At 40.6% G+C, this 24,787-nt stretch overlaps 1 protein-coding gene across 1 annotated transcript in view; it reads left to right on the forward strand.

The window, feature by feature from the left end:
* The window catches only part of OTOGL (otogelin like), a 1,080,166-nt gene that overhangs the window by 750,256 nt on the left and 305,123 nt on the right, over positions 1–24,787 (forward strand). The window contains exons 31-34 of the mRNA XM_069227564.1: positions 2,145–2,423; positions 4,575–4,692; positions 9,953–10,032; positions 14,553–17,230. Of these exons, the coding sequence (XP_069083665.1) occupies positions 2,145–2,423; positions 4,575–4,692; positions 9,953–10,032; positions 14,553–17,230 (3,155 nt within the window). The remainder of the gene's footprint in view (positions 1–2,144; positions 2,424–4,574; positions 4,693–9,952; positions 10,033–14,552; positions 17,231–24,787) is intronic.

Below are 24,787 nucleotides of genomic sequence, written 5' to 3' on the forward strand. Positions count from 1 at the left end.
CCCTTTTTCAACACGGAGCGTCCCAGCGCCCACTTTGTACTTCTGCAATCCTGAGACAGCATTCTCTAATTTGCATGAGGGTGTGACTGTGCAAATGAGGTAATGCCTTGCACCTGCGTAGTATTACAGACTCAAGGGCACGTGTACATAGGTCATTAGAAGGAGCACTGATTGTTTTCCACTTATGAGATGGTGCACAGTGGTTGTGCCACCGAAAGGGGCCATTTGGAATAGGTATGGCTCTTGCCTGCTTCCCCAAGTCATCTGCCAGCAGGCAAGTGCAGCCACACACTGTACCTACCTACAGGGATCCCTGCCTCAAAGTGCTGCTGGTCTCTCTCCAACTAACGATAGACTAAACGTTTCAAACTGCCAGGCTGACTTTCTATTCTGTGCTGTACTCAGTACAAGTGCACGTTTTAACCTGTACTGGGGACAATGGGTTTGCATAGAAAGTGACGAAATGCCCCGGTCTACACCAGGCACTTACAGAAAACAGTATTTATCTGTGGAACAGTAAGTTAAAACAGGAAAGTGTGAGTGCATTTATGAGGGGGGCACAAGCGTTACTTATCAAAAATGTAATTCTGACAAATAGAATAACCCTTCTGTAGACTTATTAATGATGCCAATAGAATTGCTTTAAAAGTGTTGCTCCCTCGGAGTTCAGAGAACCCTGGCCGTGGTATTCTGGAATGGATCAGGGCCTCCCAGTGTCAAAGAGTCCAGAAGGTGAAAGGAGTGAACATGTCAAAAAGGAGGTGTGCAAACTTGGAAGCATATCCTGTGAGTTTCAAATGTGATGCACTCCTAAATGATAAGAAGAATGTGGAAGAAATGTGAATGTTGATAGAATCAGTCTGCAGTTAGCCTGCTTGTGGTGAGATTCACTTGCAGAGGATTCAAGGCACAGTAAGGAGTAATATGTTTGATGGAGATCACATTTGGCTATTGGTTTAGAAATTAAAAATACAACAGCCTTTAAAGAGTGGAAAGGCGACTTGGCTTTATCCTTACTATTTTATATCCTTTGAAATAAACAGACTGTTTCTTCCTAGATAAAGATGAATAGGTACATTTAAAATTTGCTCACCAGGTCAGCAGAGGCTCTGGCCCCCAACTGATTCAGAATAGGATGTCCACCATTATTAGAGGTCCCCGCCTGCCTGGCCTACACCTATACCCTGAGTCCATCCACTGGTGTGACTAATTAACTAAAGGCAGAGTAGACTGAAGAGTGTGTGGACCCGCTAAGCAGTCTTTTTTTATTTTTCTGTAACTGCCAAACCAGAAGTTTTCTTCAGAAAAAAAAATGACGGCCCTGATTTGCAGGATGTTTTCTTCTCCTTTGACAGGATAATTTATTGTTTGACATTCAGAGATATCACAAGCAATGGGCAGAGGGGACACATTTACCACATCCTGCTCTTTATTCAGGACACTTTTACTGGCTGCTATAGCTAATTTATAGACTTTAAATCAAGCTTACCTGTCAATAATTAGGAAGCAGGTAACCTGACCTTCCCAGCGGATGGTGTGAGGTCCTAGCACTGCTGTAATTTTAAATTTTCCCTAAGAAATACTTTTGTTACATATCTGGAAGCAGGTTGCCTCAGGATCTCTGAAACCTTCTGACACACCTGGGGACGACCTTGCCTCACATAGTTGTTCTGGACAGGAAAAATCCAATGATTGTTGCTGCATCCTAAACAAGGCTGCTTGATCACCCCTGTGACTCTGTGGCCCTGTAGCGCTGGCCTATCGGGTAAACAGTTTTCACTAACGGAGACGAATCCAGCTCTCTGGGTGAAATTATTGTCGTTCTTCCACCTATAAATCATGAGATGGAAACAGGAAGATTGACAGGTAGAACATTGCCATTTTTTGCGGATGCCCATCATCTGCCAACCTCTAACTGACTGGTGTCACTAGGTAAGATAGGCAGAAATCCCCCCAACTCAAAATGAGGGGCACACAATAACTGTGTTCTATTTCTTGTTTTAGGAGGCCAGTTATAATGAACTTAAAATCAGCTTCGGCATACTATTTGGAATTATTCATCTCATATTTTTCACTACCGTCATTAACTGTTGATCCATGAGTATAACATGATCCTGCTTAATGTCTTTTATACTTGTGTGCAGCTCTGTCCCTGGTCTCACTGGAGTCTGCTGAAAGACCAAACTACTTCCTTTACGTCCACGACAATGAAACGGTTTGCCTGGAGCAATGGAAGGCAGATTCCACCTTCCATCGGCGGGCCACGTTCTTCCACCACCAGGGCCTCTGGATTCCAGGCTACAGTGCGTTTGAATTGCACAGCAAGAAGGGGTTTTTCATAATAATTTCTCCATCAGATGTTAAAGTAGCAAAATACGACAACTCTGAAGAGTTCAAGCGCGCCAGCAGCTTTAGTATCGAAGGTAAACTTTGATTGAGCTAGAAACATATTGTAATGCGTGGTTTTACAGAGCTGAGCATCCATAGTGGACATGTGACAAACCTTACTGTATCATAGTCTTACAGGTGCAGAAATATTCAACCTATTGATGTGCTTGCTGAAGGCAGCATCATGTCCTCAGGGCGTTATAAATCGTATTTAATATTATGCACTGTAGCTTAATAAGATATGACATAACTTACCTCAGTTCTCAATTTTGGATGACAGGATGTATCATGAATTAAAATTACATCACCTCACTTAACATATTTTACACACAACATAACATAATATGATATACAATAATAAACCTTCGCACAACATAATATACACTAGAAACACTTTTGCTTGTCAAAAATCGCAGGTCTGTTTTGACCCAAAGCGTTCTTATTTTGCGCAGTATCTTGCCAGATAGACAGTACTATTGCTGCCTCAAAGATTAGCTTTGATTCACTATCTTAACACATCTCTTCGCAAAATAACTAAAATACACAATGGGGTAAAGAATTTAGTAAAGATAAGGAAGGGAACATCTAACTCACCTTTTTACCAGTGCATTTTGGAGTCCATTTAATAGTCCTTGTGTGTGATCCTGTAGTACTCTATTAGGCACTCCTTGGCACCATTTTGAACTGGCTGAAAACATAAAAAAGGGAATTAAATGGGAGTTTTCAGGGAATATTCAGATATAATTAGTGCAAACATCAAGGACTGTGCCCTCTTTGCACTTTGTATAACATGAAGTTAGACGTTTTCGGATAATTCACCAAGGTATGTAAAAGTAAATAAAACAGTACTTCTTTAGTACCCCTTCCTACACTCACAACACGTTTGTTAATTGGCTCCCTAATAAATAAAAAAAATTAAGAACGTTTATGTTGTGGCTATTTTGAAGAGTAGCAATTTTGTATAGTGGCTATCTGTGATTGGCTACTTATTGAACAAACAGGAGGCTATATTTTCTCAATCAGTTATATCTTTCTAGCAAGGCAGCCTTTTTCTACTCAATCCAAAGTTTTTCATGTTTACGAATGATATGAAGGGTTTTACATTAAGAAGCGTGATTTTGACATGACTCTAAGGTATGAGTGAGAAATTAATACATAAAATGAAGACATAAGAATTTGGCCAAATATTAGTAGTTAGGGAAGCAAGCGTATTATGACTGTGAGGGATATCCCGTCCACCGAAAACTAAATCTCACAGGACAGAATAGTCGATGTGACCTGCTTAAATTGGACATGACGGAGGCCTTTCACAGCATTTCCTAGAGCGTGCTAAATTATGAGAACAGAACAGACAGGTTATGTATTGAAGTGCCTCATTACCCTAAACCCATCCTGGAGTGCTTCTCATTTTGATATCGCTGGGCTGGAGTTAATTGCTACTTTATAGCAGAGTATGCCGAGTTTGCCTCATGTTTGGGCTGAAATATCAGAATCTGCGGTCAGGCAAACATATTTTTAAAACAAAATCCCACCAAATTCAAAATTCATAACCCTGCTTTTGAAGAGCCTGAGGGAGTGGGACAGGAGAAAGGAGCTCTTTTTTCCTCTCTCCCTTAAGGTAAAAGAAAGCAACCGTGCCTGCAGCAGTCCCAGGGACAGCATATTAAGGGGGAAGGTGCTCGCTCTAGGAGAAGGCGGAATGCTCCCTTTACATGCCTGTAACAATAAATATAGACCAGAAAGGGAGCATTCTGATTGGCTGGCCAGCTCCCAAAGTTCCATCCAGGGTGCTAATTGTAATTTTAGGTCCATCTCCAGAGAAGGATAAATATCTTGTCATTCTAAATAGTGGGAGCCCATAGATATGTTTTAGGATTGATTTCAATGAGGGAGAGTATACATACGGGGTTATTCCAATGTTTAGATGTACAGGGCCTGGTTCATAAATATTGGTGTGAGTAGGTTTCACTTACCTTTGTGGTGACACTGACTTACTCTTGAATTTCAGTAGTGAGGCTATGGAATTCCTTGTTTGCTAAAGGCTTAATTCTAGAACTTAAGAGTAAGTCAAGAATACCACAAGAGTAAGTCACATCAAAATCTTTGTGAATTGGACCCATAGTGTTCTCTCTAGATGCATAGTTTTATGCCAGATACTCACACTTACATGTCAATTCTGTTTTTAGAAATCGCTGCAGCAGTTCCCTATCGTAGGATGTGTGAATGGAGATACGAACCATGTGCCAGTCCTTGTGTGAAAACCTGTAGTGACCCAGAAGCTGTAGCATGCAAATTCCTTCCCGCGTAAGTCACAACATAATGTAATTCCAAAACATTATATTGTTCAACAAGTATTTTGTACATGGGTTTGCAATGCATTTCTGATATGAATCCAATATAAGGTGGGCAAACAACAAAAAATTGCGTCAAAAAGTCAGGGGTCAGCCTTAAATCACATATAATGCTGATTGCTGGTTTTCCTTTATGAAAATACCTTAAAATATACCAGTGAAACCAAATGTTCATTACAGATTTTTCCTGAACTACCTATGCAATAGATAATGCCTTGAAAGTGGCGATAAGAACTCTTGGGGGTCCATTATTAACAGGTACAATGAAGCACATCATTTCTACATGTCTGGAGCAATACAACACACTGGACAGGCCCTGATGATCTTGGTAAAAGTAGATTGTTTCTGGATGCAAACAGCATGTATGCACAGAAAGCAATTCAGCTTTGTCATAAATTATCTGCAACATTTAGGGCCTGATTTAGATATTGGTGGAAGGGTTACTCCCTCACAATGGTGACCAATATCCCATCTGTGGAAATCAAAATCTCATTATATCCTAAGGATAACCCATCTGCCAATATCTAAATCAGGCCATCAGTCCCTATTCATGGATAATGGAGAAAAAATAAATCTCCTCTCAAATTGAATTTGGTGCACCGTTTAGGAATATGAGCTTCATAGCAGTTATTGTAGGCTATATAGAACATGTGAAAACTGCTCCCTTCACAATTTTCCCCTAAAGCTTGCACCCGCAGAAATCTTTTGAAATGTAACGGGGAAAAACAATAGGAAAGTAATGATACATGCATATTTCAATGCAGTAGGTCCTGATTCTGCATGTTCTGCCTCATTGTTCTTTGCACATTTTGGAATCGGAGATATTTAACATACGGAGTAAATAAGTCACCCAAGGGTAATGGTGATAAATACTACCCACTATTCTGATCTGATCTTTTTGATGCCTTGGCCTTTCCAGTTGTTATTGGCACTGTTCCTCTAAATTAGATTATAGTAGCTAAATTCTGCTATACAAGCTTTGTTTTGCAATTTTACATATTGCAAACTCAACCCGAATGTATTAGAGTACTTTAAGTGAGCCAGGCAAGTTTAATATATTAGCCATGCAACCCTGGTTTCTGAGCCGATGCAGAGACTCAAACCTGGCTCTCCAGATCTAAAGTCAGAAGCACTGGCTGTATGTTGAATCCTTTCCCCTATCCAGTTGCTCTGCAATTGTCAAAAGGAGGTGAAAGGCATGTGAATTTGTCTAATTATTACTTGATTGACCTAACACCTATCTCAAGTTCAGTTTACGTTTCTGTGTAAGCATAATGTTCTCAATGGCTATTCATGCTGAGAAATAATCTTCTGCCTATGACCCAGTGCTTGCCAAATGTGCCTTTCACCCTTTGCCTGTAAACTACTGAAAATCAAGTAGGCCAATATTGTTAGTGGAACGTGGCAAGAGAGACAGTGGGAACTGAAATTGAAGACGGCTAGTGTGTGGAACACTATCCATAGAGGCCATTCATCACAACTCTTGCACACTGGACTGTAAGGTCTAGGTTGGGAATCTTGGGAACAATGGAAAAAAGACACAGTTGGAGGATGCTTTTGGATACCATGGATCACTGCAAATTGGGTGGCACAAACCCCTGGGTTTTGCATTTGCTGAATTTGAAGATCCATGAAAAGCGGCAGATGGTGTTAGAGAATTAAATGGAAAAATGCTGTGAGGCTACTGTGTAAGAGGTGAACTGTCAAATGGTGAGAAACAAAGTGGAAACCATGGTCCACTTCCATTGTTGGGTGGGGGTAAATGTCCAATAGATGACTACGGAGGATGAAGGAGCCCACTCCCCCTGGACGCCATTTAGGGGTCGCAGCTGCGACCCCTGGCCTTCTTCTTGTAGCCTATGACGCTGGATTGGCAACCCCTGGTATCGGAGGTGACAAAATCAGTGCTAGTAACACAGGGGCAGCTTGTCCTTACAGACATCAGTTGGGGCTGCAATATCCTTGTTTTTTGTCAATTTTTATTACACTAATACTAACATCTTAGCTACTATTAGTGTAATAAAACTGGAGTACAATTATCTGGAATGTGACCCTCCCTAGCAGTTGAGGTAACTAAAAATGTGTTTAAATATATGTTGTGTGCATGCGCACAAGTATTTATGTGAGAGAGTGTATGTAGGTTTGTTTATGTGTAAGCATGTGTGGGTGAGTGAATGTAAAGGTCGAATGGCATGTGATGTCGCTTCTGCTACCCCTGGCCTTTTGGTAAAGGGATGCTCATGCCACCCCCTCATCGCAGGTCTCCATCACAAATGTGCTTTTTTCCCATCCACAGCAGGTTCCTCAGTAAATCACACGAAAGTCTATCTGTAACCCAGAGATGGGTGCTTAATGTAGAAATGTGTGACAAATTAAACACCAAAGAAAAATATGTCCCTTCTCAATAAAATATTGCCAAAACAGTTTGTAAATATGTTCACCAAGTTACAATTTCTATTAGCAGGACGAATTAATTGTAACTAGCATCCCATTTAGGTGCAAACTGTTGGCCTGCTATAGTGGTGTTACTTCTAATGGCAGGAAGGCTGCTAGGATATACACACTGAGCACTTCCCTTGGACAAGTCATCTGGTAGGATACAAGAACAGATAGTAATGCAAATAGCTGCCACTTTCTTCACATGACAGTCCCAAATAGTGACCTAAGGGACATTTATCCATACCCACAGAAAAATTGGAAGCTGTTGCCAGGATTAGGAGAATTGTTGTTCCCTTATTTCCATTGTAGTGGGGCAGGAAGAGGATACTAAACTCTTGAGAGTGGAGCCTGGCTATAGCCATTTGCAATGAGGGAAGCTGTGAAGATTTACATTAGGGTGAAAGAGGCAAATGTAGGGTGGGCTTTCATGAGAATTTCACCAGCATTCAGTCTAGGAAATTTGTCAACCATTGGTTAATGCATGGGATACACTTGGTACCTAAGCACAACTTCTTAAGAACATTCCTGTGCCTGGAAGAACACCTGAAAAATAAATGGGCCTTACTAGAAGGGACAGAAAACCCAAAGGAATCCTGGAGCCCATTTCCACCCAAGGACTGGAAGGGCTCTCCATGGTCAACTGACTTGCCTCTTATTAACTTCTTCAGGGACAAAAAAACAGAGGAGGGCCATATGCGGTGAAGAGAAACCAGCTGGCCAGTTGTCAGCACAGTGCACAGGACCTTGTGCGTGCCATGGTTGGAGAGGGGCCATATGTATAGAAGGCTAAACTACACCTGACTAAATCTAAGTGTGGGACTTGGAACCTAGATGAAGTAAAGAATCAAACCGAACAGCAGCAAAGAACCCTTTGTAACTTCAAAATCCAACTGTGACCCATTCTGAGCTTTTAGCAGCAAAACTGAAGGCTTCAATGGATGGTTGATGATGATGTATGTGATTTTGATGGACCTTCATCTTTTTCACTATCTTGCCTTGTCCTGCTAATGAATTCTGCGAACCAGAAAAGTAACAAAGTCTCAAGATACAAACTTTGACTGAGGTTATGTTATAGGCTTACCTAGCCCTCTCTCCATCATTCTCAGGCTGAAAATGCCCCTGCCTCCTTGTAAATCACAAACATCGATTCTGATTATAACTTTGCCACTTCGCAGCACTTTTTTGAATTAATACTTTAAACATTCATATCTCTGATTCTGACATTTCCAATAATTGTTATGTTATTTTGCTTATCAACTTTAATATTGTTTGGTACTTCTTGAAACTAATGCAGAATTCTCCAGTGAATTGTCCACTTCTTGTGCGAAACTTACCAGTTTTTCACTGAACTGTTCTGAAACTTACCAAGTTGTGTGTATTAACCTGTAGTTGTACTACATCCCAAATTTGTGACCCAGTTTCTGAATTAACTTTTACTTGGCTATAGGTTCTAGAGGTTAAGTAGTTTTGATCAATTAACCTAGACCTAACCTACCTAACCTACATTGTGTTGACAATAAGGATTTCAATAACAGCTCCAGGTTACTGATGGGTAAGAAAAGGCAGTCAGAGGATACCAATACTCCCCTGGATGAGGATCATGATTCTAATGAAAATGACTCAAAACATTCAAAATAATGTATTAACAAGGTGAAACAGTCTTAATACATGTTTGTATTAAATGTATATTATTTTTTCTGCTGTATAATATGTACCCTGATAGTGCTTGTGCAAAATTTCAACGTTGGTTGCATGGCTTGTGCATTCGTGTTATAGGAGGGAGCTGTCCATAAAGTTTGTACAATTCTTCTCAGCATACAATAAACAAATAAATATGAATTCCTAATTTCTTTGGAGCAATTGACTAATGGTACTGGCATTGAAAAATCTGAGTGTTGAAAGGGTATCCTGCGAAAATAACATTTAATGTGTGATGTTCAGCAATAGGCACAGAAAGTGGTGAAGAGTGTTTTAAGAACAATATGGTGTTTAAATATTGAAAAGGTTGTCGTCCTGCTTACTCACTATAAAATTCTTTAGTTTTCCTTAAGGAGCCTAGTAATAATGTGTTTAAAGTGTGTTAGCATTATTATTATTATTATCATCATTAATACGTAAGGATTATTTTCAATAGAAAATCAGCTCCCTTCTTATTGATCATTCTTTTCTTGAGGTCTCTGTGGCTTTTTAGTACCCTCCACTCATGCTCTTCCTGTTCTTCTCATTTTTCTGTCTTTTACCCCCTTAATCCTTTTTTTACTTTTGTAGGTCAGCTCTCTTTTCCTCTCTCTCATCTTGACTGGATCTCACCTTGGACATTTTTGGGTATTTAGAAGTATCTCCTTCCTCCTACTCTCCCTGTTTCTTAAAATGCTTTACCTTTGTTTAGTCTTTCGCTCTCTGTCCTGTAGTTAATTTCTATTTCACGCTTTCCTGTTTACAGTGTTCCTCACCTCACTTTTTCCTTGTCATGCCTTTCCACCCTCTCTCTCTCTCTCTGCATCCTACCAAGTTGTGCCTTTTTAGTTTTTTATACTGCTTATAGCCTCTGTGACCCATTCCCTCCACTTTTCCCCTCCATGAACCAAATTCTTGCAGCTCAGAGTCTTAACCTATTACTGTACACATTGTAATCCTCACTGAATTTCTGCACATTAACACCTCATAGGTTGAGCTGTGCTTTTTACAAATGTGAAGTAAATAAATAAATAAATAATATGCAATTGTATTACTGCACTTCTGATCCAATTTTAATTGTGTGTTTTCCTGCAAAGGGTTGAAGGATGTTTACCATACTGTCCCAAAAACATGATTCTTGATGAGACCACACTCAAATGTGTTTATCCAGAAGACTGTAAGTATCTCTCATAGTAGACCTGAAATATAGCAAATTAGCATTTATGGTGCCCGAAGGTTTGCATTTTATAATTCTGTGTGTAGGCTGGCTCTCCTGCCATTGATTAATAAGGAAGCATATTATATTGATAAATGGTATTCTTTAAAAAATAATCAAATGAAAGATGCTTTGAAAATAGATGCCGCTGTATCCTTATTTAAAATAAAAAAGCGTTTTCCTGGGGAGAAGGTGTTTCTGTTTCTGTAGGAAGAAGGCCAAGCATAGATAGGGATTATAAAAGTAATGCACCCCGGCTCAGGCTGACAAAGAAATAGGAGCACCACAGAGTCAGTGGGTGAAAAGTATTTGCTGGGTGGATGGAAACTGCTTTCCCTACATGCAGGGCCGGCATTAGCACTGGTGGTGCCTGGTACAACAATGGTTTTTGGTATCCCCCTTCCATGACCTTTTCCTCTGATTCCCTCATTACCACCCAGCTAAAGTGACCCTCATCTCTCCATAGCCCTTCTCTCACATACAGTTCATTTGTTGTAAGGCACTGGTAAAGGCTGGCTTTACTAATCCACTCATTTATCCACATAAAATACAGATCTGTTACTTGTAGCAGGCATATTAACCCTCTGCACTACTTTATGGCGAGTCAAAACTGCCACTACACAAAACTTTGATAGTGCTCTCTCTAGCAGGAACATTAATCAGAGTTATGTTGACATTTTAATTGCTGTCTGAAAGCTGGACAAAGAAGGAACTCTGCAGCAGGTGCTTTTAAATAGTAAGTGAAAGACCTGACAGCCTTAGGGTGGTCACCCACCAACTTTTTGCCTGCCTCCCTCCACTTTTCTGACACTGTTTTTGCTAGATTTAGGAATCTGCACACTTTACCACTGCTAACCAGTGCTAAAGTGCAAGTGCTCGCTCCCTTAAACATGGTAACATTGGTTCATTCCCAATAAGCATATTTGATTTACTTGTAAGTCCCTAGTAAAGTGCACTACATGTGCCCAGGGCCTGTAAATTGAATGCTACTAGTGGGCCTGTAGCACTGGTTGTGAACTCACATAAGTAGCCCCTTAACCATGTCTCAAACCTGCATTGCAAGGCCTGTGTGTGCAGTTTCACTGCCACATCGATTTGGCATTGCAAAGTACTTGCCAAGCCTTAAACTACCCCTTTCTACATATAAGTCATCCCAAAGTAGGCCCTGGGTAACCCCTAGGGCAGGGTGCCATGTAGGTAAAGGCAGGAAATATATAGGTGTGTTTTATATGTCTTGGTAGTGGAAAACTCCTAAATTATGTTTCCACTACTGTGAGGCCTGCTCCTTTCATAGGCTAGCATTAGGGCTGCCCTCACATACTGGTTGAGTGGTAGATTCTGATCAGAAAGGGGTAAATAGGTCATTTTTAGTATGGCCAGAATGGTAATAGAAAATTCTGCTTATTGGTGAGGTTAGAGTTTAGATTACTATTTTTGAAATGCCACTTTCAGAAAGTGAGCGTTTCTCTGCACTTATTATCCATCTGTGCCTTACAGCCTGTCTCCAGTCCACATCTGGGCTGGGCTGGTTGACAGCTCCCTTGTGCATTTCACCCAGACAACCACAAACGCAGGCTACTCAGTCACACCTGCATTAAACTGCATACTGAATGGGTCTTCTTGGGCTGGGAGGGTGGAGGGCCTAACACTTATATTTCAAAGGCTAGTGGCCTGCCCTCACACACTGGACTGCCAAACCCCCTACTGGGACCCTGGCAGACAGACCTGTAGTGAAAGGGGACCTTGTGCACTTTAAAACCACTCTTTGAAGTCTCCCCCACTTCAAAGGCATTTTTGGATATATAAACTGGGTACTTGACCCGACCGAATCAGACACTACTGGACCTGAACCTGCAACCTGTCAAGCGGAACTGCCTGGCTGCCCAAAGGACTCACCTGGACTGCTTTGCTGTGAAGGAGTGCGGCCCTGCTGTTGCCGTGCTGCCTTGCTGACCTCTGACTTTGCTGAGAAGTGCTCTCCAAGGGCTTGGATTGAGCTTGCCTCCTGTTTTCTGAAGTCTCAAGGCCAAGAAGACTTCATCTCTTCAAGGAAATTCCTTGTGCGCCGAAAATGGACACAGCCTGCTGGAAACAATGCACAGCCTGCCTTGCAATGAGAAAACCGCAGCACAGCCGAACCTGAACAAAGCAGCCTGACTTCTTGAGTAAGTTTGACACAGCGCCTGCGATGCGACTGGAAATTTGATGCACAGCCTTACCAGATTGACGCACAGCCGAGCCGGAATGACACAGCTCGTCTTCCTCAGTGAAGAATCGATTCAGCGCTGCCCTGCAACAGAAACGCTTGTGACTTCTTCCCGTGCGCCCAGAATTTCCACGTATTGTCCCTGGGTGTGAAAAGATTCCCGCATCGCAGTAAGGAACCAAGACTGCGCGCTGGAAATCGACACAAGCCCCTTTCAGCGTGTAAAGAAATGATGCATCACCTGTGCCGCATTAGAAAATCCAACGCACACCCTATTTTTTCACTCATCTCCTCCTCTACAGTCTTCGTGCGTGAAAATTTTGAAGCAAACCAGGTACTTTGTGCACAAAAGAGACAACTGTTGATTTTTAAGATTTAAGACTCTTTTTAATCTTGCAAAAGTGACATCCCAACTTGTGCTTATTGAATCTTTATCGTTTTGACCTTCATTTAACTAGATAAATGTCATATATTTTTCTAAATCTGTGTGGTGTATTTTTGTGGTGTTTTCACTGTGTTGTGGTATGACGTATTGCACAAATACTTTACACATTGCTTTCTAAGTTAAGCCTGACTGCTCAGCGCCAAGCTACCAGAGGTTGGGCACAGGATAATTTGTATTGTGTGTGACTTACCCTGACTAGGATTGTGGTCCCTATTTGGAGAAAGGTGAATACTTCTGCCAACTAGAGACCCCATTTTTAACAGTACGTTTTTCCTAAACACAGCGCCCGCTCAAGGTAAGTACTTCCCCCTCCAGCTCAGCACCCAGTGCGGCCACACCGATTGCACTGCACCACCCTAAAGCCAGCCCTGCCTACATGTGGAGTGGATGTGATTGGTGCACCTCACTTAGATTACCCAAAAGTAGCCCTGCTAAATACTGGTCCTGTGTTGAATAATGTGGATCTTCCACTCCCCGCGTTGTGAAACACATTTATACTCGAGGTCATGGGTAGAAGTGGATTGGACTAAATTTATTGTAGAACAATCTCACAGGCAAATTAACCTCCACCTCTCCAGTGGAACTTAGCTGAATCTTAACCGAGTGGCTCAAACTTCCCTTTTCTAATAGTTGGTGTATACAACCAGTGGTAGACTAACCTGCAACTGGATGGTGCACTTCACTGTATGAGGACCATATGCACCATTTTATTGTGTCAGTTTGCCTAGACATAAAATGAGGCTACTCTCCTCTTATTAATAGGGGTAATCTCAAAACTATCCAAGTGCAGTTGACAAATTTAGAGAGAACTAAATAACAATTCATGAATTCACACCAGGATAAAAAGAATCTAAAGCAAAATATCTGAAACTGCCATGTGATAATGTTGTTGACCATAATCTTAGTAAAGGTTGGTGTATTGGTAATTAATTAAGAACATGAAATAGTAATAATATAAATATTGCAGATTCTCAGTTTGACCACAATATATGTCTTAGTCTGTTCCCACTGTTTTTCATGTGGAACTTGGGAATTTTGACTGCTCCCTTTAAAACTCCAAATTAAACTTTGAATGATTAATGACTCCTTATAAAGTGGCATTAGCATATGTTTTAACACAAACACAATGATAGGTTAGGCTCCCTTTGTCCTGTGGCATCTCCTGTAATAAAGTAAATGATGTATAATTATCAACAAGTACAGTAGCCTGTCTCATTCACTAACTATGGATTTCTCTGTTCTATTATACCTTTTGATATTTTTTGGCTTCTTCAAAGTAATGTTTGGACACCTAAGCTAATCTGTTTTGTTTCTGTTTTAATTTCCTTTTTAAGTTATTCTTTCCTTTTTAAACATTGTGTGGAGATTTAAATTCCCTATTTCTTTAAGTGTATCTATTGTTTGATTGTTCTTTTACACCTACAATTTCAAGCATGATCTACAACACCTGTTTTCTTCTGTGTACTAGTCACTTTGGATCAGTGTGGAAGCTCAGGCACAGCTCACCTCAAGTTGTGAAAGTTCCAGTGATAGGAAAGCTATTTCTCGATTCTTAGTCACTTAGGCTAGGTGCAATTTACACAGATAACCAGAGCTTATAGGCATGAGAATTATCTAGAGGTCTTGATTTTAGTATCTTATTATATACCCCATTCATACACTGTAAATTTAATGGGAGTTAAGGTGTGACAGTATCCGACTTACTGTGTTATGAAGGGCGGAGATTAATGCCCTCCACACTTGATATTCAGTTTAACTGCAACATCATTGTCACATTTTCTTTATTCATTGTATTTCACACATTTTAATGAACAAACTGTCTTGTTGCAGGCATTCCCATGAAGCCGACTGAAACAGCTGTGACAAAGACTCCTAAAACACAGCCAACAATTACAACATCTTTAGAAGCTACTGGGGAAATGTCTCGTATAACAACGCCAAGTGTAAAAACAGTATTGACATCAACTGCCACTGATGGTCATAAAGAAATCATACCATCTCCTACAAGTGTTGTGGAAAAAATTACAACAGCAAAGACTACCACATTAAGAGAAGTAAACGCTACATTACAGTCAATCTCAACTATAATTCATTCACTGGAGCCACCAGAGGAAACCACATTCCAAACTTATCATCCATCCTCAAGTCCTGATTCTGTGGGGGTTCCTACAGTGACTCATATTACTAAATTGCCTGTTGAATTAAAAACAGTTGTGCCTGCCATAGGGATTTCAACACCTTTTGAAACCTCCACATCATCTTTAAAAGCAACAACATTCCATACAAGTATATTACTAGCTACGGTTTCTTCATCAGTGACAACCGAAAAAAAGCATCAAACATCTAGTTATACTGTGCAAAACACAACTTCTGTCTCAAGACATTCTGCAGCCTCAGCAACTTCATCTTTGCAGACAGCTCTATATTCACACAAGGCAACAACTATGTTAACATCATTGCCTACTGGTTCATTCGGATTAGATTTTGTCACTTCAATAACACCAGTAGAAATAATTGGAACTAGAAGGCCTTCTTCGATTGCCCTTTCTCACTCACCCATAACACCATCAACTACGTTGGCATCTTCAACAGCACTCTATTCAGCAACATCAATCTTTAACAAAACAAAATTGTCATCTTCGACAGAATATACATTGCAACCATTACAATCAACTTTGCCTATTGCACCAATGTCTACCACCATAGTAGATTTAACAAAGTCAGCTGTGTCACCATCATTAACACTTTCCAGCTTGAGGGAAATATTAACACCAGCTCTCTCCTATACACAAGAGGCTACTTCAAGGACTTTGAGTTCTAAACTAAGTAGTCCATCTCCATTTGTCTCAATCTTACCATTGCAGACAACTGAATCCTCTCTTCAAAAGTTAAAGACCGCTACCCCTGTGATTCGTACTTCAATATTAAATACACCTTTGTATGTGCTGTACACTTCTAAAGATCAAACAAAAAGAGTTGGTACTGCAGGAGTTTCTGAAAGTCCTTCAACTGCATCATCATCTTCTGTGTTATCGTCAGTGTCCACTACAACTCCTTTCACAACCCTGGAAACCACATTATCATCAATAGCTTCAACAACAATGCAAACATCTTCATTGATACCACCTTCAATGACATCTCAGAAACCCAAAGCACCTAGCGAAGCTACAAGTTCGACAAAGAGCCACTACATTGAGCAAACATCTATTGCAGTATCTTCTCCAGCCATTTCACAAACCTCTGAGGTACTTCTTACACAAGCAAGCCTGACTGAAAGTTCACATGCAGCACATAGCACCTTATCTACAATTCCTGAAAGCACAGAAGAGTCATTGAAGGCTACTACATCTGCTACAACTCAATTTGCAATGCCTGTATCATTGAGTGTTTCAGCAACAGCAACAACACTGGCAATGTCATCTTCAATACCAGCACATGACTCTTCAAAAACTCCCATATCATACCATACATCAACTTTCCCAAGGACTTCCATGTCTTCAACACTGATAACTGATCAAACTGGTGTTCAGACACCTACTGCAGTACCACGCACAAAGGTTTTTCCAAGTAGTCTAGGCACAGTGTACACTGCTGATTCTTCACCAATTCCTGAAATATCTGTATCTGCTGCCAGCACTAATATTTCAAAAAGTACTTCCCCAGGCCTTACAAGACCACTTAAAATCACAGATGTAATCACTTCTGGTATTTCTGTGGGTGTCATTGAAAGTCAATCTACCACTACATCTGCAACTTCTTCACCATCCAGTTTGATTTTGACTACAACTGGATCAACAGGAAGCCCTCTAACAGATTATAAAATAGAAATGGTACCATCTGGAACATTAAGCACTGGGATTTCTCCTAACGTTACTTCTCCAGCTCCAGATACTATTCCAGTCAGTGTGCCCATGCTACCAGCAGCATCACCTTTTCCCACCATGTTTAGTCTTCCAGTGACTGAAAGAACCCTGTTGCCTAATGTTAGCCATTTTCAGCTTTACACTTCATCTGTAGCACCAACTCAGGAAACCTCTAGTGGATTAGTATATACTTCCAAAGTTTCGTTACCGTCTCTTACCTATTTCCCGACCTCACGTGTAACAAAAGGTACAAAGCCTGTGGTTGCTGCAGAAACATCAGAGCCACCATTATTACCAACTTTCAATGCTACAGCTCCCTTAACAGGTGAAATCAGCAAAGGTACAACTGGATTCACATATTCATTGGAAATCTCCAATGTGACTGCTGCAACAAATACAACATTGATCCCATTGTATGAATTAACAGAATCAAGGAAAGAACCAGACACAAAATCAACAGAAATCACTATGAGAGATACATCTCAATCTAGTTATGCAGTGATGTCTGCTACTATTGTGTCGTTTGGAACCCAAACCTCATTCACAGATATAGAAATGATGGATAACGTTACATCAGTTCCTGAACATACATCATATGGAACCATGATGCACACACTGGTATCAAGTGGAGCCTCAGAATGCATGGTATGAAATACCTCACAAATATCACCAGCTTATGGTCTGCCCAGTTACTCATCTTTGACTTTCAGTATCACTACACTTATATATGTATTTTAGCAATGACACAGAGCCAAGTACTGTTATGATTAATGACACAATACAAACAGTCTACTTTTTGTGTATAGCAGTGTCAGTATGTTGAAAGTAACACAGCTTCCTATGGCGTGTATGTCTTTTATGTCTTTTAGCATTCATGGAAATTTAAAGGGAGACTGTGTGTTAGCTGATAAAGTAATGGGACAGATATTACAAAATCAAAAAAGAGTGCCAATTACAAAGCCATGGGTTTATCAAGAAATGACTGAAAAGGTGGAAGTGGAGGAGCCAGACTAATGTAAGAAGTGAATTAGTCAGAACAGAGACGGGCAGAAAAAAGGTGATCATAGTCCAGTCCACACTGTATTACAGACCTGCCTAGCTTGAAATTATGTTTACTGTACTAGCCCTTTGAGAAAGAATGAGGGAAGCAGGGCCATGGGACGGGATCAAGGATCTGAGCCTAGTATTACCTGACAGCCCCTTTTAGACTTGTCAAAAACAGAAAGGCTTCTAATGCTACCTCAGTAATTCAGGGGGAGAGTTACAAATCCTGTAGTTGCCTTCAATTGGCGTGCTGCTGTGCAGAGTCCTCACACATGGGCTAGAAACCTACCGTGTGCAGGGTGGTCCATGTCACCATGCGTTCACTGTGTGAAATATGCTTCAATGGGTGACTGCCTGAAGAGTGCCAATGTTGAGTGACATGCTATGTGAGCTGACAGGTCTGGTGTTATGTTTCATTCACAATTGCATCCTTATTCATAGATTATATTTGGGACAAAAACCTAGATTCAAATGAATTGCAATTAGATTTCTATAAGACTCGCCTGTTGCTCTGAAAAAACCAGAGGCCTTGGACGAACTACCTGTAGAAGGGAGACAAAAAACTCTGTGTGAAAACCTTGTAACATTTCCAGAACCCACGGGTCTGAGGTTATTTCCCTCCATTGGAATATGAACCAACGGAGCCCCCCCACTAGGTTTTGAGGGAAAGAAAGGGTAATACTTACCAGTGAAACCACCTGGAGTGTTTGCTGCATCTCTTCTCGCCCTGCTGCCTCTGCCGGAGCCTCAGTTGGGGAAGAAGGTCCCTGACTATCTCCTGTCATGCCATCCCTTGTTAAATTTTTTGTGCCCGCTGAGGAGCCTTGCTGAAAAGAACAGCAGGAGACACAGCCCCTGCCTTGTCCAGGCCTGGCAACTACCTTACCTGAGCATTCTTTCTTTGGTGGAAGATTGCGCCTTGTCCAGTGCGCAAAAATTCATTATAAACACCTCTAGCTCCTTAACAAAGGGTTCTCTCAAGAGGTTCCCTTGCGCAACGTTGCCTGCCTCTCAAGTGACCAACTCCATGAGTTTGGGATCAATCTTGATTAGAAGAGATCTCCGCCTTTCCACTTACAGGGCACAATGGGTATTCTCCAAATGCAGATGACTCTCTGAGCCCAATCGGCTACGATGTCCATGGGCAGTTTGCGCCCCTGAAGTTATGAACTGCTCCACCAACTCGATAATCTTGTTGAGAGGTCCCACCACATCCATCAGTTTATCCTGGCAGGCGTGCCACGTTCAAGCTATGCCCTTCTTAGGTTTGTTCATGTACTTCTCAAACAACATACACAGTTTGCTATGGATCTCTGGAGTCAGGATCGCATTTCCACTGAGCGTAGGTATGGGTCATTCTGCCCGAAGACGGGCCCAAACCTCTTTCTTCAAAGGCTGCCTAATATTATTGGCAAAGTAGTCTGCCACCTTTTGTTCAGGGAAACACTATGAGGATCAATAGTGGTAGATGCCTTTGGGCTCAAACATATCTGATAATTCAAGGTCCCGCCAATGAGTTCTCCTCTATTTTATCGCCCTCCCCTTTATCAGGAAACATAGGATTCGGCTTATCATTAGGGGGGATGGAGTTACCATTTTCCCTGGGTCATCTGTTCTCCCATTAGGGTGCATTTTTAAGAACACTCACACTCTTATGGAAGACTTCACAAAGCCTGGTGAAGCCCTCCCATCATGCTTGTGGGCCTAATTAGGTGAGAAAGCACTTCAGAAATAGCCTGTGAGAGGAGTTTGTCTACCTCTGTAGGAAAAGGGTACCCCTTGGGTGGCCATTCCTCTTCCCCTGCATAGTATTGTGAATACTTAAGGTCACTGAATGGTTCCATACTTTGACGTTGAGAGCACACTATGAGAGACCACTTTCAGGGTCATTAAAACACCCAATCACAACATACATATAAAGAGAGCCCCCTGCTGATGCTCTAAATACAGGCTGCAAAATTATCAAGTGGCTACTAGGTGGCGTCTATGGCCTGCTGTGAGCTTAGACCTGCTCTGATGGTCAGAATTCAACAGTGCGATGTATGGTGTCAAGCAAGAGTGTGAGGGAGTGTCCAGGGGGACCACAGGGGAATCCTGCCTCAGGGAACTCCCTGACGTGCAAAGCACCTATGAGGGGCGCACAGGGCTTGCCTGACAGGTCGCGTTGAGCCCGACATTTCTGTTGTTAGCACACAGTGTTCACAAGGAGAAACCAACGATCAAGAGATTCAAGAAGTGCTCGGGCACAAAGACTTCTGTGCTCAATGAACAATGATACAAAATTAGCAAATCAATAACCACTGTATATAGCACAACAAAGAGAAAAGCAATAGACTTAACTGATGTAGCAGTGAAGAAAGAGGAACAGGAAGGGACATCATGCATATATATGGAGATTCATATGTGATATGATTGATGGACTGTTCTGATGGATACCTTCTTCCATATTGCTTGATGGGAGTTGGAGCATTTCTCATGTTTAATTTTTTATTAAAGTGTTCTGTGACACTGAGTGCTATAATGATTAAAGTGAAGAAAGAAATGCATAATCCTCACTTCTGGTCCTGACTTAAAGTTCAAAAAGATACTCAAGGCTCTTTTCATTTACATGATTATTAGATCCTGATATTGGTTTGGTATATAAGATGATGATAATAATTATGCTTTGAACATATTTGTACATGGAAAAGTAATTTCCAGTATCCTTTTTTATAAATACTAGTTGACATGAAAATACATATATTTTTAACATTTGCGTAGGTGATGTGTTCAATTGTCTTTCTCAACATAATCCATTGACCTATCAGCAGTGGTGAGGAAGCGTACTATGCTTTTAACAATCAGTTTTAACATCTCAGGAACTCCTTCAACACTTCCATACTGTGTGCTTCCCAGTTCAAAACACAGGGTTGCCCTTGGCCTTGGTTGCGAGCTGTGGTTGACAGAAACTGCTTTCAGGACTTCCACTTACAGAGTCATCATATCATAGTATCTCCCCCCCCAACCCCCCCCCCAGCGCCTTGAGACCCTAACGGGTGAGTAGTGCAATATACTGATTGATTGATTGTTTGATTCCTCGACTCAAAAACTTTTCCCACCATACTGGGTTCAAACAGGAAAGCATAGTCTAGTGTCACAATAGGTCCATACAATTTCAGACGTTATTACAAACATAAAAACAACATCTTATAGCAAGTGCATAAAGTCAGTTCATTACATAATCACATCCCCCAGCTGTCAAGTCTCCTCCGGATCTCACGCAAATGCAAATCAAAACAGAGACATGACCTTTCAATACATACATTAATAGATTCCTTACGAAATTCTTATTCTAGATCAGTTATTCAATCAATATTCGAGTTAACACTTTGAATTCCTTACATAATTAGTCTCTCCTTTCCTATCGGTTCTATCATTATGTAACATTGTAAAATCCAAACTAGTTTCAAACAGCAACACGGTTGCATCACAACACAGTTTCAGTGATCAGAGTTTTATTTGTCCTGTACTGCCATCTACTGGATAGATGTTAAAATAACAGAATCAGTACATTTTTACCTAAGTGTCGTACCACAGAGATCAATAAATGTCGATGTCATAGCAATAGTCAGTATTCTTTATGCCAAAAATACCGAAAGTCCTCAGATCTTATGAAGCAGCCAATTTTAGCCAATAAATACATCTTGCCTCTTTTTATAATGAATACAGGTCTAGGTCACCCAGTGGGGACATAAGGATAGTAATGTAAATGCCCTTTGTGAATTCCCAAAGTTGTAAACTTAGGCCCAGATTTATATTTGGTTTGTGCTGATTTGCGTCATTTTTTTTAACGCAAATTCGGCGCAATCTTAACTCCAAATTTATACTTTAACACTAGACCTGTCTAGCGGCAAACATTTGGAGTTAAAAGTACTTGATGATGATATGGCCTTAGTGATATAATTATCCTCTGTGCTAAAATCAAGCACAGGGGGAAAGTGGCCTTAAATAATGGTGCTAAACTTGCTTAGCACCATTATTTAACGCCTGTGTCAGGGCAGGCGTTAGAGTACTTGTGAGCCTATTTCCATGACCAGAGACCATGGAATGGGCCCACAGGTGCCCTTCCCTATCCCTAGGGACACCCCCATCCACACCAGAGGGACACAAGATGATGAGGGGACCCCATCCCAGGTAAGTACAGGTAGGCATTGTTTAATTTATTTAAAAGTGCCATGGGGGGGGGCTAACTTGCCCCCCCACTACATGGCACTGGGCCCAACGGCCATGTTACTAAGACAGGAGTCATGTCCATGGGTGTTTTACATCAAACAATGATGCTAGTCTGGTTAGAGGCATTTTTATACTACCGTCATCCTTTGACGCAAACCTCCTGTCCCCCCAACCCCTCCCCCACCCGGCTAGCATCATTTTTGATGACGCCAGCCGGGCCTTACCTCCGGCTACCGTCATTCCATGAATATGACAACCAGCCGGCGTCTTGGAATAGCGCTGCATTAGCGCAGTGTTACGTAAAAAAGTATAAATATGCCCCTTAGACTTTTGGTCAAAGTTTAGAACAAAAGTCTAAAATAACCTTCACCTAATGTTTAGCAGTACTCAATCGATTAAAAAAAAAAATTGAGTCATCAACTTTACGATCAAGTCTTCTAAAAAATTTTCTTTTGTGGCGTAACCAAGACCTTTATTTAGCATAGCTCTAGTATATTCCGCTATGGGTGTTTTGAGCTTCCTAATGGCTTCAGGGCATATTGTTTACCAGAGAGGCATGATATTGTGCACTCTACAAAAGTCCTTCAACAATTACCAAACCACACAATTTCGTTTTTAAATGATTTTTTTTTTATCATGTTCTCGAAAATGTTTGCAGAACTTTGTGCAAATTTGTATATTTTGCAGTGCCCACAAGACTAAAAAGACTCAAGTCAGGGAGGAAGCCAAATTTGTTCTACTATTGTAGGCATTTCAAAGTAGCTTTTACGAAGATTATATTTCAGGTAATGCAAAATCTTTCAGATTTCTTCTGAGACTCCTAAGATGTGAGTTCTGATGTGCCATTGTCTACTGATCACGTTGCTAATCTCCCTGTGCTCTGTATTTTATTCCAGTATTAAGCTCATGCAATGGAGATTCTTTGATTTGGGCAGTGTTACAAAAAGCACTTTCTATTTCTTCAAAAATCAAACTCATGTAACATAGCTGTTAATGTTTGTGGGTGAATTACCTGGATTAGTAAATGTTTCTATCATTGTTGTGATTCTTCCATTTTTCCCCATGCTATAATATCTCCTTGGGCCTGATTTAGATCCTGGCAGAGGGGATTACTCGGTCACAAATGCGATGGATATCCAGTCTGCCATATTATTATCCCATAATATCCTATATCCATAAGATATGGCAGACTGGATATCTGTCACGTTTGTGATGGAGTAATCCCTCCACTAGGATCTAAACCAGGCCCTTTGTCCTTGTTTCCAAACATGACATTTTTGTTATGAATCTGGAGGATAAAACTGAGAAATATTTCAATAGCGTTAAAAAAACATTTTTATTAATATTGTTTATGTCTTGTGTAATAAAGTATCCTTTACTGCCCCTTTGAGTAGAAAGTCTCACCAGCTTTCCATGATGAAATAATGATCCACACATTTTCCTACTATGACAAGATACATATCATTGCCTCTGGTCATGAGAACTTGATCATCTTTTTATTTCAAGATGATCCTCCGTGCCAAAGATTTCCTTTTAATTGAGGACTTTCCCAATTGTGTCACGTTCTCCTTCTACATTGGGATGCCTTTGTATTCAAGTCACATAAAGAGGCGTATAGATCATAGAATCAGTTATCAGTGTATTTAAAATTCAGTCACAGATTTTATTGCCTGTGGAAACATCATATCATTCCTCTTCATAGTGCCAAATCATTCGCCATGAAAATGTGGTCCTCACTGAAACCCCCTAGAAATATAAGAGCCTCATGCTCTCAGCCAATACTACACTGTACTCTGTGAATGAAAGACAGCAGTCTGCAGAAGGATATGTGACACTCTCAAGAGGACGTAAACAAGAATCAGCATTTTCATATGTGCAGAATAAGCAGCAATCTCATAACGTTTGGGATTATAATGTTATTGTATTTTATGAGAAGTAATGGCAGCTGAAAAAAGAGAGAAAGTGCAAACCACTGTGCTAATATGTTAAAAAGAAATTATGTATTTCAAGTGGCATTGCCTTGCCATATACATTGCAATTTATTTTATTGTTACAATTTACTAATTGAAGTTATTTGATCTCAGCACTTGACACAATACATGAACAGGTTCTGTTTTCTATGTTAGGTTAGAAATTCGATTTTATGAAGCAATTAGATATTTTGGAAAGTAATGTTCATACTCCAGCTTGAGGGTTTCCATGATGGTCCCAAACAGGAAAAAAGTATATCGGAACATCGATCCTAAACACAGTGGGCAACCTGAGTACTTTGCCTAACAGCTCAATGTCAGTCTGACTGTCAGTTAGGTTTCCTCCTGCAGAGCTAGCTGATGCTCCTCAGGCAGAAACGTGGTAGTATGCCCAACTCTAAATACAGTAGGCAATCCAGGGTTTTGGACATGTTAATGATGGAGAACTTTGTCCACCAAACTCTAAGTACAACCCTAATTGTCTTTCCCTCCTATATATGTAAGGTTATTAATGCGCAAATAGATCTATACACATTTACTAAAATATTCGAGTTAACAAAATTCACAACAAAAAAAAAAGCTTATATATTCTAGCAAATCTGCCCTTGAGCTATCAAGGATATCAGGGATATCCAAATGTATTATCCCTCACAACAAAAGAATCAGATACACCAAATGTACCATAAATATTAACAGACCTGGATATAATTTCAGGGTAAAGTATTGAAAGTGGTCTAACTCCAATTCTACATTTGCTTCACACTACATTGAGGGAATTCCATTCACATTGTTCCCAAAATGGCTCTATGTGATTTATTAAGGCTAGAGGACAAATGTGGAATACTCAGCCCTTTAATGAAAACTTTATTTGGAGACAAAGGCTCACATTAAATTCCTTTATAAGTATTAGATTCAATATAATTAATGAATCAGACAGAGGCAACTAAATAGTCAGTGTAGACTGAGAATCATTCGG

Source organism: Pleurodeles waltl, chromosome 4_1 (genome assembly GCF_031143425.1).
Source record: "Pleurodeles waltl isolate 20211129_DDA chromosome 4_1, aPleWal1.hap1.20221129, whole genome shotgun sequence".
In the NCBI taxonomy this organism is placed as follows: domain Eukaryota; kingdom Metazoa; phylum Chordata; class Amphibia; order Caudata; family Salamandridae; genus Pleurodeles; species Pleurodeles waltl.